The 16,037-nt window shown below is 41.1% G+C and overlaps 1 protein-coding gene across 6 annotated transcripts in view; it reads left to right on the top strand.

Moving 5' to 3' along the window:
• Nucleotides 1-16,037, top strand: part of Nrx-IV (neurexin-4) — an 87,688-nt gene that overhangs the window by 19,155 nt on the left and 52,496 nt on the right. For 4 of the 6 annotated variants that reach the window (XR_012967438.1, XM_076204963.1, XM_076204960.1 and 1 more), the window contains 4 exons: nt 8,281-8,422; nt 9,210-9,413; nt 13,584-13,750; nt 15,407-15,592. Coding sequence is in view for 5 of the 6 variants with exons in the window: in XM_076204963.1 (XP_076061078.1) it covers nt 8,281-8,422; nt 9,210-9,413; nt 13,584-13,750; nt 15,407-15,592 (699 nt within the window). In the remaining variant the exon portion in view is untranslated. Of the gene's footprint in view, nt 1-333; nt 531-8,280; nt 8,423-9,209; nt 9,414-13,583; nt 13,751-15,406; nt 15,593-16,037 lie in introns of all 6 variants that reach the window. The other 2 variants (XM_076204961.1, XM_076204962.1) reach the window with 1 other exon arrangement.

Raw genomic sequence — 16,037 nt, 5'->3', positions numbered from 1 at the left:
ATCTTCATATCATTCCCATTAGTCATTACCTCGTGTTTAAAGATTGACTTTGGATCAAGTTGATAATGATTTCTTACAGGTATATTTGATCTCTCTTTGGAGCAAGGACTTCGTGATTTCAAGATATATTCAGGGCAAGATATATAATTTGTTATTGCAAGTAGTTGATATTTCTTCTCACTAGCACAGATTTGCCAACTTTGATGTCATGTATTTTAAGACCTACACAAAACCAAAGTATTTTGATTCTTCTGGTCACAAACCACTCAGTACACTTGTAGTGCTATACACCATTATGTTCACCAACCGAGCCTCTTTATGCCTTGCTTGCAGGTGACTATGCCTGGTCGGCATCGCAAAACAATTACTATCAGTACCTGACCATAGAATTGCCTGAACGCCAGAACATAACCATGATTGCAACACAGGGCAAGCAGTTCACCAGAGAGTATGTCACCGAGTACCTGGTCCAGTTCTCAGATGATGGCGATATTTGGAAAGATTATCGTAATGCTGATGGTGGTGAAAAGGTAGTCAAGCCACCTGCAGGCAAAAAAAGATTGTTGTCTTGATCATTATTATTTTTTGTTTGTTTTACCACACCCTTGGGAATGTTACAAACACCCTATGTACCCAAAATTACTATGGTCTTATTGAAATAATTCAAGTCTACGTTCAGTGTCGTAGTTCCTCTGTATTTCCCTAGTGTACCTGTTTAAGTGCACAAATTCTAATACATGTCTAATTAATTGCTTGGCATCATTGGTCTTGTTTGCTTTTAGAAGTGTTTGTTTGCATCATTGCTTTATACTTTTATTTCATTTTATTTTCTATTTTTTATGTTATTTTTCTATTATTTATTTATTTATTTATTTTTTTCAAACACAGCCATCACTGTCAAGAGGCAGTTTTGCTATTATTTTAATGGACTCCCATATTGCAGTGTTCCTGTGGAAAAAATAATACCAACAGTTGTATGGGACATTTGTACAAAGTCTTGTATCCCTTATATGTCCCATGTATTTTCCATTAATGCAAGTGATGCAGTGGCCAGCTTATAAGCAGCTACATATGTCAAGACTTTGAAGAGAGGATGGCACCCCAAGAAGACAAAAGGCGTTTGTCCAAGCTCCATCAGCAATATCAAACGGACACAACATATCCCACCTCCTCAAGGAGGTGCAGCCCCAAGGGGTAGGCACCTGGTCTCAGGACCAGGCCAGTCACTCATTTCTCTCTCCCACATAAATCTCTCTCCAGGCCTAGAGACCAGGTGCTGGCTCCTCAGGGCTGCACCTCCCAGGAGAGGTGGGGGGTAAGATGTGTTTGCTTGTGTGGACATTCTTGGACAGCTTGTGTGATTGATATCACATCTTGGTGGGTGGATATCTTTTTCTTCTTGCTGTCCAAGTATTCCAGCTGTGAAGTCTCTTACAGGCTGGACACAGTGCCGGCACACCATGTTCCTAGCAGTTAGCAGATCAGGCACAGACAACTTGCAAACACTGCAGAGTGGAACACTGGCAGTGATTACAGGATGTACCGAGGGCACCTCCATGGAATGCCTAAGTGCATAGGCCAAAATCCTCCCAATGAACCATCACTAGGGGGGTGATGGGAGCACAGTTCTATGACAGAACATTTACCACACACCCATCACATTGCAGCTCATAAGCACCACCAATAGAATGCAACAAAAAACTACACCAATAGCATGCTACTCAAACATTAACACAAAATACTACCCAAACTACACAAAACATCCGTGTTTAACACATGCCCAGATAACGAAATTTCTTCAAGAAAGCCCACCTAATTCAATACTTCAACAACAACCCACAGAGAAAACCATACTAGCACACCTGCATTCAGGTCACCATCTGTCATTGAGACAGTACCAGCACAATAGGCTTGGGCACAGATTCAAACTGCCCCAGATGGAACTACCATACAGAAGACAACTCACATGGCTGGGTGGCATGAGCATGTCCCATGGGACCACTTGCGGGTCAGTAAGGTTGTGTGATGGTCAGAGAAGAGGTGAGGATGGGAGCAGTGAGGACTACTTCTTAATGCACCCCCACAAAAGTCGTGGTTGGAAGTGAAGATGCATGGAGCCTCGACAAAAATCGTCAAAGTTGTCCTCACGATGGGGCCGGAACTTGAAGGTGGGGGTAGAGCTGGCCATCAGACTGCAGGGGTATCAGCAGGTGGTGGTCCATTTGCCACAGGGTAGCAAGCCTCGGGGCACTTGGCTACTTCTGTGGTACTGGAGTTGTCCTGTACGTTGTGGATGAGGTCGAAGAGGCTGGTACATTGCAGGAGGCTGCTCAAGGGACCTCATACCTGAAGTGCATCCTGGGATCACATTGTATGGTGGCATTGAAGTGTGGTTGCAAAATATCCCTGAAAAGTTTGACACTTGAAAATGGTTGTGGTTAGTGGGTGATACTGTAGGCAGTCAAACTGGCAGTTGGCAGGCAGCAATGGCAATTGAGTTAGTGGGCAGCAGTGGCAGCAGTTGATTTGGCAGAGAAGTGATGGCAGGTACCTGTGGTAGGCGAGAGTGTAGGCAGTTGAACTGGCAGTTGGCAGACCTGGTAGGCTAACTAGTAGTGTTGCTGGAAGGCAGCAGCAACAGGTGATCTGGCAGCCAGATGATGACAGCCAATCTGACAGTTGAGCGGCAGGAGATACCTGTGGTAGGCAAGAGTGTAGGCAGTTGAACTGATGGGCAGACAAGCTAGCAGATGGCAGACCTGGTAGGTGGACTGGCAGTCATGCTGGCAGGCAATCTGGCAGACATGGTGGCAGTTGATCTGGCAGACACATGGCAGCAGGCGATCTGGCAATTGAGTGGTGGCAGATGATCTGGCAGATCAAGTAGTGGCAGTCGAGTGGTAGACAGTAGTGGCAGATGATCTGGCAGATCAAGTAGCAGATGGTGGCAGATAATCTGACAGATCAAGTGGCGGCTGGCAACAGTTGAGTGGTGGCTGTTGATCTGATGGTAGTCGAGTGGCAGAGCTGGGGATTGGGGTCCCCAAATGGTGGGCTGCCAATATTAGGCTGGTTGAAGTAAACTGATGGAGAGAGAGTTGGTTTTATTTAGCAATTAATTTGGGCACCAGTGTTGTGATAGGACTCTCTCTAAGGGCAAGAAAAGGGCGAGGGGATAAGATGGTGAGAGAGGGGGCGACTGTGAGTTTCAGGTTGTGTCCCAACTTGGTCTGTTAGTGGGGGAGGGAGAGGAGGAGGTGAGAAAGCAAGGAGTAATGAAGGTGAAGGGATAGAAGGGGCCATAAAGAAATAGGAAAACATCCACCTCAAACATATTTACTAAACACAACCCAAAGAGCCTTAACTGGCATTTGAAACTACATGTGGTTACACAGCAAAATCCCAAATATCTGAAAAGGGCTCATATAACTATTTTGAAATCAAAGAAACGCCCAGAAAACTCTGTAACATACCATCCAATCTCACTACTATCCAGTATCAAAATTGAAAAGGCTGATAGCAGCAAAATCGAATCTGAAATACCTACCTCCCCCAATCAACATGGATTCAGGGAAGTCCACTTCACTGGCACACTGCTCACAAATATCACATAAAGACAAAGAGGGGGTTACCCAACATGTTTTTCCACCAAACATTAGTGTGCATCATGATCACAGGCATTATTGGAAATGTGTTTGTAGTTCACTGTCCACAATATTTTTTTATACACATGACATTTGACTTCTTGACACAGCACACTGATTATGATGCCTGTTTGATTGGTGCTTCTGATGATAAATTTCATATAGTTGCCTTTTTTATGTGGCAGTGTACCAGAATGCTTATTGTAGTACATTGAGAGTTATCCCATTATTGTTTTGTTGAGAAAGTAATCCTTTTTTCTTTTGTTTTGATTACATGTTGCTTGCAGTTCATGTAGTAGCAGGTGCAGTCCCTTGTGCATCATTATTTTGGCTTTGATTTTGATTTATATAATTTCTGATTTTGCAGGTATATGGAATGCTTGAACTTCTTTCAACTGTTTCAGTTTATTTTCCCTGTGTCCCTTGTAACAATGTCACTGTTATTAGTGATAGTTCTTGGACTAATCATTTGTGTTAGATTAGATATATTATTTTGATATGAAATCTCAGTTACAGGGAACCCAGAGAAGTGTAAAAAGACCCTAAGCATTACTGTGGATGTTAAACAGAGATGTTTTCTAAAAACTGTAACTTCAATTGCTTCTTGTTTTCTGATACCAGTGTTTGTCAGTTTGTGGTTGTTAATATGGTGGGGCTGTTTAAAATAATAGCTTATATTTGCTTGAGTGGGAAGGATGCTAGATGTTCTTTGGGGGAGTGAATGTTGTTGGGATTTATGTTTGCTAGTCAACGAATTTTGCTCCTCAACTAGAGTAGATTAATTACACAGTCAGAGAGAGGGAGGGAGGAAGGAAGAAAGGGGGGGGAGAGGTCATGGGGGTAAATTAAGAAAGACCACGTGTCTAAAGCAAGGTTTACACGCTACGATAAATTGTAGCGATTTATTGTAATGAAAAGGTTGTTACAATTTGTCATTACGTGTAAACAGGAGATCGTAGCAATTTATCGCTACGATCTCCTGTTTACACGTAATGACAAATTGTAACAACCTTTTCATTACAATAAATCGCTACAATTTATTGTAGCGTGTAAACCTTGCTTTAATGATGGGAAGAAATACAGTTTTCCACATAGGTGCATAAATATGTGGAATAGGTTAGAAGGTAATATAGCTCAAGCTCAAATAATATAAGAGTTAGAAAAATTAGAAAATAAGAGACAGGACCCAATAAACATTGCTACCTGTATACTACAATTAGGTAAAAACACACACACTTGTGGTACAGTTGGTAGAGTTCCTGGACCCATCATCCAGGAGGAACCAAGAAAAGAGGGAGGAAGTTGTGGTGAATGGGAGTGGAGTATGTGGGGATGAAATGGATGGGAGTGGATTTATGCCTTTGACTTTGGCATATGTGTATGTATTAGCATAAGCTGTCAGTATTGTGCAGCATAAAAAATAAGGCATGGGAATGAATACAAATTGAGGTAATAAGGTTAGAGATTTTATTGAGAAAAAAAAATGGAAGATGGTATGTTGCTGAGTGGGACTTTGTTTTTTGCACTAGTATAAAGGCGTTAGCCAGAATTCATTGAATCAAACTGTAACATGGGTAATGTAACCTCTAGAGGGACTACAGAGGAAGATGTTTTAATCCTTTATTTTTCCAGCATGTATTTTGTGGTGTTTATGCATGTGTATTATAAAATATAAGCATGTGAGCTAAAATATTCATTATATATTTGTCTTGTATATGATTTTACTGTTTATTAGCAATGTGTGCACATAGTGATTTAATTGTATGTGCATGTGTGAGAGTATATATTCTTAATTCAGTCTTTACTTTATTACCTGGATTTTTCCTCGCTGTACCAAGACCTATCTATATTTCAAAAGGCAAGTCAAGGCATGCACCTACCCTGACCCACTCCACTCCCATTCATCCCCCCAATTGTTTCCTTTCTATCTTAGCTCCTTGTGGATAAAGAGTCTCCTCGGCTCTTCTACTCACTGCCCAGGTCAGAAGCAATACAGCAAGACACAGCACATCCACAGCTTCATTTACATGGTGACCCTCCCTCCTCATTGCATTGTGTGAAAATAGAGAAATACATGCATACAAGGGAGGTAGCCAAAAAACAAAGGCATAAAATACACTCCCACCCATTTCATCCCCACATACTCCACTCCCATTCACCACCCCTCCCTTCCTCTTTTCTTGGCTCCTCCTGGATGATGGTGTCATCTTGCCCACTGACATGGGTCAGAAGCAATGTAGCAAGACACGGCACAGCCACAGCAAGGCAACTTCATTTAATTGGCGACCACCCCCATCCTTCCCCTCTTGCAGAAAAAGAGAAGACAGGGAGAAATCCCTTTGGGCTGCATCAAAATATCATTCACACATACATCCCCCCATCCGCTCCCTTCCATACACAGTATCATCCATACACAACCATTCTCCACTCACCCCTATATTCTGTTTTCTTCCTTCCTCAACAGACAATCCCCTCTTTCCCAATGCCCCTTTAACCCCATCCATCCATTTCATCTTTGGTTGCCCCATCATGTACACTCCCTCCACCTCTGCCTTCCACACCTCTTTTACTAATCTTTCTTCTCTCATTGTTTCCATGTGTCCAAACCATCCAATACTCTTTCATCAACCCTATCTCCCAACTCTCTTTCTGCCCTCATTCTCCTCCTCACCTCCGTTTCCCATACTATCCAGCATAGTAACCCCTATCATACTTCTAAGGTATTTTATCTCAAACACATTTAAACTCTTCCTCTTTGCCCCATAGAGAAATGATGAGGAGGAATCCCTTTGAGCTGCGTCAATTTATAGTCCACTTACAGCCATTCTCCGCACACCCATCTCTTGCCCTCTCCCTCCCCTACTCAACAGATATTCTCATTTTGCTCAAGACTCCCTTCACCCCATCCATCCATCTCATATTTTATCTTCCCCCAAGTTCATTCCATCTACCTTTACCATCCACACTCTTTTGCTAGTCTTTCCTCACTCATTATTTCCATATGCCCAACTTATCCAAGTATTCTTTTATCAGCCCTATCTGCTAGCTTCCTTTCCACCCTAGTTCTCATCACCACATTTCTCACCATCCATCCTCATACCCCCCTCCCCCCCACACCATACTTCTCAAACCCCTTATCGTAAAAACATTTAAATATCTCTCTTCTGCCTTTTAAATTCCAAGCCTCTGCCCCATGCAGTGTTGTAGGCACAATCATCACCCCTTCATATAATCTTCCCTATGCATCTGCCTCCAGATACCTATTTCTCATGACACTTTTTGTTCCCTCAAGACATTTACTTGCTTCTCTCACTTAATAATTTACCTCCACCCCACTTCTCAATTTCCTGCTACATGTGACCCTAAATACTGAAAACAATTCACCTCCTTTAACCTCTGCCTAGTGTAGGCCTTATGGTCTGGTACAGTATCCCCTATTCTTAAGTCCTTATTTTCTCTCCATTAAAATTTGCCTTCAGCGTACTGCCACCCTCATCCTTTGTACACCATCTTACTATTACTCAGTTTTACTTCAACCTCCTCTTGTTATGTATCTTTCCAAATTCCATCACTAACTGCTGTAGACCCTCCTCTGACCCTGCCACAAGTGAAGTGTCATCAGCTAACAACTGACTCGCCTTCCACTTCCCTCCACTCTCAAATCAACTCCAGGCCTCTGCCCATCACCCCTGTGTGTACCTCCTGTACCACCAATCTGTAATTTGTTGGATCTTCCTTATTTCCTCCTTTATAAATTGGTATACCAGTCTTCTGGTATTTTTCCTTTTTTGAGCAAGCAACTTGTTATGTTATATATTTTGTCTCTTTTCTTTTACCCATTGTGTCATTGTATGTTCTATATGCATGTTGAATAATACATTTCCCCATTGATCCTCTCCACCTTTGTCTGTCATCCCTTCCCAACATATTTCTTTGCAATAAAAATCTCCCATGAGTACTGCAGTATTTCCATCCTTTAGCATCTCGTTTAACCTCTTCGTTACTGACCCGTCAACCTTATGTAAACAAACGTTTCAAACCGTCCCACAAATGGCTGGAGCCTTATGTTTGTAAACACAGACACTTGCCACCACGTGGGTAGAAATAACCCAGAAACCGAGGCCTTGAGAGCCCTTAATACACACAGCTTATAACTGTGACACGTGCGTGTCACGGGGAGCACGCTTGGTTCCTGGCGGGTGCACTCAGCCGTGACACGCAAGTGTCACAAAACACACATCCAGTACTCAAGGGGTTAATGAAGATCTTGTATTATTTAACATTTTAGAATAATCTCTCCAAGACTCATTTTTGGGAGCACATAAATCATTGCAAACTTTCTGCTTTTCATGTGTGTATATTTGTGTTCCTCTTCTTTTTCTATCCATCTCTTTTTTTCTGTTTTATTTACTCTTTTCTTTTCCCACTTTTTTCTGTCACAAGATGGTTTTAATATCTACATTTGTTATTCTTTTGAATCTGCTGCTTTGAAGTGTTGTAGTATTGGTGTATGAAAGTAGTTGCCATGTACATCTTGTATATATTGAAATTTGCATCATACTTCATCATGATTAGTATTGACAAGTATGTATAGTTTCTCAATTGTTTAGTGTATAATGTTTTATATTTATCATAGGCCTTCCCTGGAAATAAAGATGGCAACAGCGTAGCAATTAACAAGTTTGAAACTCCGATCATTGCAAGATATGTTCGCATCAATCCAACTAGATGGAGAGATCGTATATCGCTGAGATTGGAGCTTTATGGTTGTACCTATGGTATGTATACTGAATTATATTGTTTCAGTAAATAGGTCTTAAATGTTTCAAAGGCCATCTCTTGTAGTTTTGCATACAGTTAGGAATTTGCTTATATGATGATGTATATTATTTTAATTGAAACAGGTGTTCTATTGTCATCCTTTGTTATGCTGTTCGATTTTATGTACATTGATGTGCTGTTGATGTGGGAACAGTGTGGTTGTCCTACAATATGGAAAGTAAAACTGCCCATTTTCAAAACCCATCAACCCCCTCACCGTCATCAGAAGGTGCAGCCCTGAGGGGCTGACACACTGTCTCCAGACTGAGTGAAGAAGAGAGGGAGGGAGGGAGGAAGGGAGAGATGGTGACTGGGAGTGGAGTATATAGGGATGAAATGGGTTGGAGTGGATTTATGCCTTTGACTTTGGCTACCATGTGTGAAAGGTGAGAGAAATACTGTTGAAGTTGATAGAAAGAGATCTTAAGTCCAGTTTGGAGATGTCAGCCCCTCAGGACTTCACTCTCCAATGGAAATGAGGGGATTGATGAGCCTTGAAAATGAACAGCTCTGCTGCCCAACTTACAGGACCACCACATGCAGATTACAAAGGATTACAAAGGAGGAGCATGCCGACAGGGGACCTTTTGGTCCATAACTAGGTCGGATGTGGAAAAAAATTATATAATAATTATAGATAAATAAAATAAAATAAAAATTATAATATAAATAATAATAATATGTATCATTGGTTCCTAGAAGCCATTAATTCTTATGGTACAATCTGTTTGAATTTTGTTTCAGTACGGGAAACGATCAGCTTCCTAGGCAACTCTATGGTGGTCATTGACCATGAGAGGGTTCCTATCATCTCGAGGAAAGACAATATAAGGTTTCGGTTCAGGACAGCTCACCCAGATGGCGTTCTCTTGTACGGGCGCGGATCACAAGGGGATTACGTGGCACTGCAACTGGTGAAAAATCGAATGGTGCTGAATCTCAACTTAGGTAAGTTTTGATAAGTTCAGTCCCCATATCTGTGTTGGAATACATGTTAAGAGGGTTAATGGGGCTAATCAGAATCTTGTATACAAAACTTGTTAATATACATTTGTACAAGGACTGTAGTCTTGGCAGGGCAGATACACCTGAGTCCCACTGAAAGGTTTCATGGGTGACCTTGTAAAGACATTAGCATTCAACCCTTTGATGCTTGCATCAGGATATACATAGGAAATCACTCAGGTTATGTTTAGATGGAGAGGCTCTTTTGACATTAGAATGTCCTGATGTTTGTGAAAAAAGTAATGAATATATATATATAAAAATACATATATATATATACATACACATCAACATATATATATATGTATACATGTATACATATATATATATATATATATATATATATATATACAGTGGCCGCGAAAAGTTTGGGCGCAAAATTATAGGCGCCCCAACTTTCCCCTAAACTCAAAACATGCGAAAAATACAACTTTCCACCCAAACTTTTCGCTATTTTTCAATGCTAGCGTTTGTACCCGTATTTAGCCGAGGCAATACACACTATTTGGCAACTCTGTTTAGGCGCACTCGATGTCACATGGAGTCAGTTTCTAAACATCTCTCACGGAGAGTAGTCTTTTTTTTGCAGTGGTCTCTGTTTTTGTGCCTTGATATCTCCGTAATGGGAAGTGGTAAAGAGCTGGAAAGAGACACAGTTGTTACAATCATAACCCTCTATAAGGAGGGTTATAAGTGTAAAGATATTGCTACTCGTGTGGGAATTGGAGTGCGTCAAGTGCAAAAGTGGACCAAGAAATTTCGAGACGAAGGAAGTGACATCATTCGTACTTCAAAGCATCGCTCTGGTCGGCCAAGGAAGATATCAAATCGTACTTCTACGGTTCTAACTGCCTCCTAATAACCGTAGGAGGCAGTTAGAACCGTAGAAGTACGATTTGATATCTTCCTTGGCCGACCAGAGCGATGCTTTGGAGTACAAATGATGTCACTTCCTTCGTCTCGAAATTTCTTGGTCCACTTTTGCACTTGACGCACTCCAATTCCCACACGAGTAGCAATATCTTTACACTTATAACCCTCCTTATAGAGGGTTATGATTGTAACAACTGTGTCTCTTTCCAGCTCTTTACCACTTCCCATTATGGAGATATCAAGGCACAAAAACAGAGACCACCGCAAAAAAAAGACTACTCTCCGTGAGAGATGTTTAGAAACTGACTCCATGTGACATCGAGTGCGCCTAAACAGAGTTGCCAAATAGTGTGTATTGTCTCGGCTAAATACGGGTACAAACGCTAGCATTGAAAAAAAGCGAAAAGTTTGGGTGGAAAGTTGTATTTTTCGCATGTTTTGAGTTTAGGGGAAAGTTGGGGCGCCTATAATTTTGCGCCCAAACTTTTAGCGGCTACTGTATATGTATATATATGTATATATGTGTATGTATATATATATATATGTATATATATATATATATATATATATATATGCAGAATGTTTGAAAAAGGGAGGTACAGTGATGGTGGACTGGCTGGTGAGGTTATTTAATGTTTGCTGGAGAGAGGGTAGAGTGCCGGAGGACTGGAGGAGTGCCTGTATAGTACCACTTTACAAGGGAAAAGGGGACAAGTGTGAATGTAGTAGTTTCAGAGGGATTAGCTTGTTAAGTGTAGTTGGGAAGGCTTATGGGAGGATCTTGATTGAGAGGATTTGGAGAGGAACAGAGGGAGTAATTGGTGAGGAACAGTGTGGATTTAGGACGGGTAGAGGTTGTGTTGATCAGATTTTTGTGGTGAGACAGATATGTGACAAAGCTGTAGGAAAGGGGAAGAATGTTTTTTGGGTTTTTATAGATCTGGAAAAGGCTTATGACAAGGTAGACAGAAAGGCACTGTGGGAGGTTTTGCGGATATACAGGATAGGAGGAAAGCTTCTAGGAGCTGTCAAGAGTTTTTATGAGGGTAGTAGAGCTTGTGTCAGGATTAGAAATGGAGAGAGTGAGTGGTTTGAGGTAAAGGTGGGACTTTGTCAAGGATGTGTTATGTCGCCCTGGCTGTTCAACTTGTGCATGGATGGGGTTGTGCGAGAGGTAAACGCAAGGGTAGTGGGTCAGGGATTGGAGATGGTTAAAGAAAATAGAGAAAAGTGGGAGGTGAGCCAGCTGTTGTTTGCGGACGACACTGCGCTTGTGACAGGATCGGAGGAGGGATTGAGGAAGTTGGTGACAGAGTTTGGGAGAGTGTGTGATAGAAGAAAGCTGAAGATAAATGTGGGTAAAAGTAAGGTGATGAGATGCACAAGGGGTGAAAGTGGCAGTAGACTGGAAGTGAGCATTAAGGGAGAGCGACTGGAGGAAGTGGATAGTTTTAGATACTTGGGTGCAAATGTGACAGGAAAAGGTGGAGTGAAGGTGGAAGTAGAATGTAGATTGAGAGAAGTGAGTAAATGCCTTGGTGGATTAAAAAGTGTAATGAGGAATAGACATTTGGGAATGGATGCTAAGAGGAGACTGTATGAAGGAGTGATTGTGCCAACAGCACTGTATGGAGCAGAAACATGGAGCATAAGAGAGGAAGAGAGAAGGAGTTTGAATATGTTTGAGATGAGGTGTCTGAGAAGTATGATAGGGGTTACTAGGCTAGATAGAGTGAGAAATGAGGAGGTGAGGAGGAGAACAGGGGTGGAAAGGGAGTTGGGAGATAGGGTTGATGAAAGATTATTGGGATGGTTTGGACACATGGAAAGAATGAGTGAAGACAGACTTGTAAAAGAGGTATGGAAGGCAGATAAGGAGGGAGGGAACATGAGAAGACGTCCTAGGATGAGGTGGATGGATGGGGTGAAGGGGGCTTTGGGGAAGAGGGGAATGTCTGTTGAGGAAGGACGGTAGAGGACAGAAGACGGGTGAATGGAGAATGGTTGTATATGGATGATGTTGTGATGCATGAGATGGAATGGGTGGGGGGGATGGGGGGGGTGAGGTAGTATGTGTGAGCAAAATTTGATGCAGCCCGAAGGGATTTCTCCCTGTCTTCTCCTTTTATGCATGAGGGAACGGAGAAGGGGTTTGGGCGATTTAATGAAGCGACCTTGCTGTGGATGTGCTGTGTCTTGCGACACTGCTTCTGACCCAGGGCAGTGGACAAGGTGCAGGGATGACCCGTCATCCAGGAGGTGCTAAGATAAGAGGGAGGGTGGATGGGTGTGGAGTGTATTCAGGGATGGAATGGGTGGGAATGATTTTATGCCTTTCCTTTTTTGGCTACCTCCCTTGTAAGGGGGGAAAAGCCTTGGTATATGTATGTATGTATGTATGTATATATATATATATATATATATATATATATATATTATATATATATATATAATATATATAGTGTATATATATAAATATATATATATATAAATATATATATATATAAATATATATGGATAAGTATTTTAGACAAATTATTTGGATGATGGAGAACATAAACACAGGGGAAGGCTCGGAACCCTAAACACTTTAACGTTTCGTTCGCATAGAACTTCTTCTGAAGAAGTTCTACGCGAAACGAAACGTTAGAGTGTTTAGGGTTCCGGGCCTTCCCCTGTGTTTATGTTCTCCATCATCCAAATGTATATATATATATGCATATATGTAGATCTACATATATATACATACATATACATATATATATATATATATATATATATATATATATATATATATATACACACACACATACACATACATATACCGAAGGCTTTTCCCTCTACACGGGGGTAGCCAAAAAGAAAAAGGCATAGAAACCACTCCTATCCATTTCATTTCCTATATATTCCACTCCCCTCCACCTTCCTCCCTCCCTCCCATTTTGGCACCTCCTGGATGACGGGTCATCCCTGCATTCTGTCCACTGCCTTGGGTCAGAAGCAATGTCGCAAGACACAGCACATCCACAGCGAGGCTGCTTCATATATATATATATATATATATATATATATATATATATATTATATATATATATATATATATATATATATATATATATATATATATTATATATATATATATGTTCTGTATGTTTTATAAGAGAAAGAGTAGGCTGTAAGGAAAGTGTCATTTGTATTTTTTGATATCTTACAAAATATATATTGTGTTAATTTTAACAGGTTCACAGCTGAGAACATCAATGTCAGTGGGGTCACTGCTTGATGACAACTCGTGGCATGATGTGGAAATTCGTCGAGAGGAACGTAACGTGACCTTCCTTGTCGACCGTGTTCGAGTGGATGACATTGTCAAGGGAGACTTTGGACGTTTGGACCTCAACAAAAAGGTTGGGTTCTTTAGTATTTCTATTTCTCAGATCAGAGAAATGTGTGATTACTTCTGAAGGAAAATAATTTCCTGTGATGACAGTGAGGGTGTCTGGTTTAAAGGGAATGTGGTGTTGTGTCAGTATTATGTAACGTCATCATGGAGCCCTCTGTGAGGGGCACCGTCCTAGCCTTCTGGTAGGGGGAGTTTGTGACGTTAAACCATATAATCATCATATCATATCACCGTGGGTGTTTAACGTATGTTTGGATTGCATGATGAAAGAGGTAACTGCAAGGGTTATAGGCAGTGGTTAGACATGATGAGAGTTGAGGGGAAATGAGCCAGTTGTTGTTTGTGGATGACACTGATCATGTGGCTGAAATAGAAGATAGACTGAAACAGTTGGTGGTGAAGAGAAAGCTGAAAGTTAATGTGGATAAAAGTAATCTAATGAGTGGATGTAAAGGTGAGTTTCAGAATAAAGGAGGCAAGTAAATATTTGAATAGAACAAAAACTTTTATACATATACCAAGGCTTTTTCCCCCTTACAAGGGAGGTAGCCACCCATTCCATCCCTAAATACACTCCACTCCCCTCCACCCTCCCTCTTATCTTAGCACCTCCTGGATGATGGGTCATCCCTGCATTTATACGAATTAGTGAGTGTACTCATGGCTTTATATGGGGCAGAGTTGAACTTTAAGGGAGGTAGAAAGAGTGAATGTGTTATCGAGTTAGTAATGCAGAGGTGAGGTAGAGAATGAGTGTGGGAAGAAAGCTGTAGGAAGGCAGTTCAAAGTGCTGGTGTATAAGGAAAGTGGGAATGAGGAGAGACGAACAGAAAGCATGTGGAAAGATGTGGATGGATGGAATGAGAGGAAGACCAAGTATGAGGTTGATGGATTGGGTTTATAAAGGGGGCCTTGGAAGTGTGAATGTCTTTGGAGCAAGGTAGAAGAAATGCAAAAGATAAGAATTAATGGAGGAAGATTGTGAATGACACCGGGAATGATATAACCCTAAGGGATGTTCTTACTTGTTCTGTAAATTTTTTCTGTAAATAATAAGCGTCAACATATAATGAAGGTAGGTCGCTGGCTGAGCGAGTTAGGGCGTTGTTACTTGTGGCGAAGGTCGAGGGGATGGTAGTTTGAACCCTGCCACCGGTGAAGTTGAACCAAGGGCATGGTTCATTAAATTCCACGCTACAAAACCCTCTGTGAGGGGCACCATCCTAGCCTTTCGATAGGGGGGAGTTTGTGACGTTAAACCATATATCATCATATAATGAAGCAAAAGGGGGTAACAATCTCTAGCTGTCATCAGGCCCTACTGAAAAAGCAGTGGGCCTTGTAGCACTGCCTATGACCTGAGCAGTGTGATGATGGGAGGCAGATAGTTTTTCATCCAGGTACTGAGATAGGAGGGGCCTCCCTGTTGTAATGGGGAAGACCTTTATTGGGTATATATAACAATCTGACACTTAAAACCCACTATCGGAGAAATAATATCAGAAGTACAGAAGATCCGTATATTTCAACTACTATATGTAATCCTCGAAATATACAGATCTCCTGTATTTCTGATATTTCTCCGGTAGTGGGTTTTAAGTGTATATTTACAAATGTTATAACATTACAGTTTCCCATAACAATTGAATATAATTTTCAGGTATATATAGGTGGTATTCCTAATCTTGGACCAGGACTGGGGACGCGAGTGAACTACACAGGATGTCTTGAGAATCTCTTCATCAATGGTACAGACATTACAGAGGAAATGAAACAGAAGGATTACCATAACTACTATTATGGACGCCCAAAATACTCCTTAGTCAATGTTGAATACAGTTGTCCGGTGAGTTTGTGGCTTATAATTCTGTCTAGTGTAGGCATAGTTTTAAAGTTTCTGCTGTAGTTACTAAAAATGATAAGGTAATTGAGCAGGATCAGAAACAAGTACCAGCTTGTGGTGGTCCTGCATGATTTGAATGTGAATCATCCCCCTACCATTTTTTTACATCTGATCAACACCCTCCTCTGTGGATGGGTGCCCTTTGGTGAAGTTATCAGATAGAAAATTTTATATGGTTTCCCATCTTATTTGTGTAAGGAGGGTGGAACATGGTGTTAGAGGATGTTGGTTGTTGTGTTAGAGATGTTGACCAGTGGGGTTGTTGTTACAGGTAATTATGTTTATTTATTTATTTTTTTTCCTATCTCCCATTACATTATATTTATAATCATCTAAAGTCATCTATGGTACTATTGTATGTTCCTCCCTTTGTTATTTTCATGTTTTA

Source organism: Oratosquilla oratoria, chromosome 21 (genome assembly GCF_046742065.1).
Source record: "Oratosquilla oratoria isolate Oo_2021 chromosome 21, ASM4674206v1, whole genome shotgun sequence".
NCBI classification, from domain to species: domain Eukaryota; kingdom Metazoa; phylum Arthropoda; class Malacostraca; order Stomatopoda; family Squillidae; genus Oratosquilla; species Oratosquilla oratoria.
The sequence above is the reverse complement of the archived record's forward strand: the minus strand, read 5'-3'. Positions and strand labels throughout refer to the sequence as shown.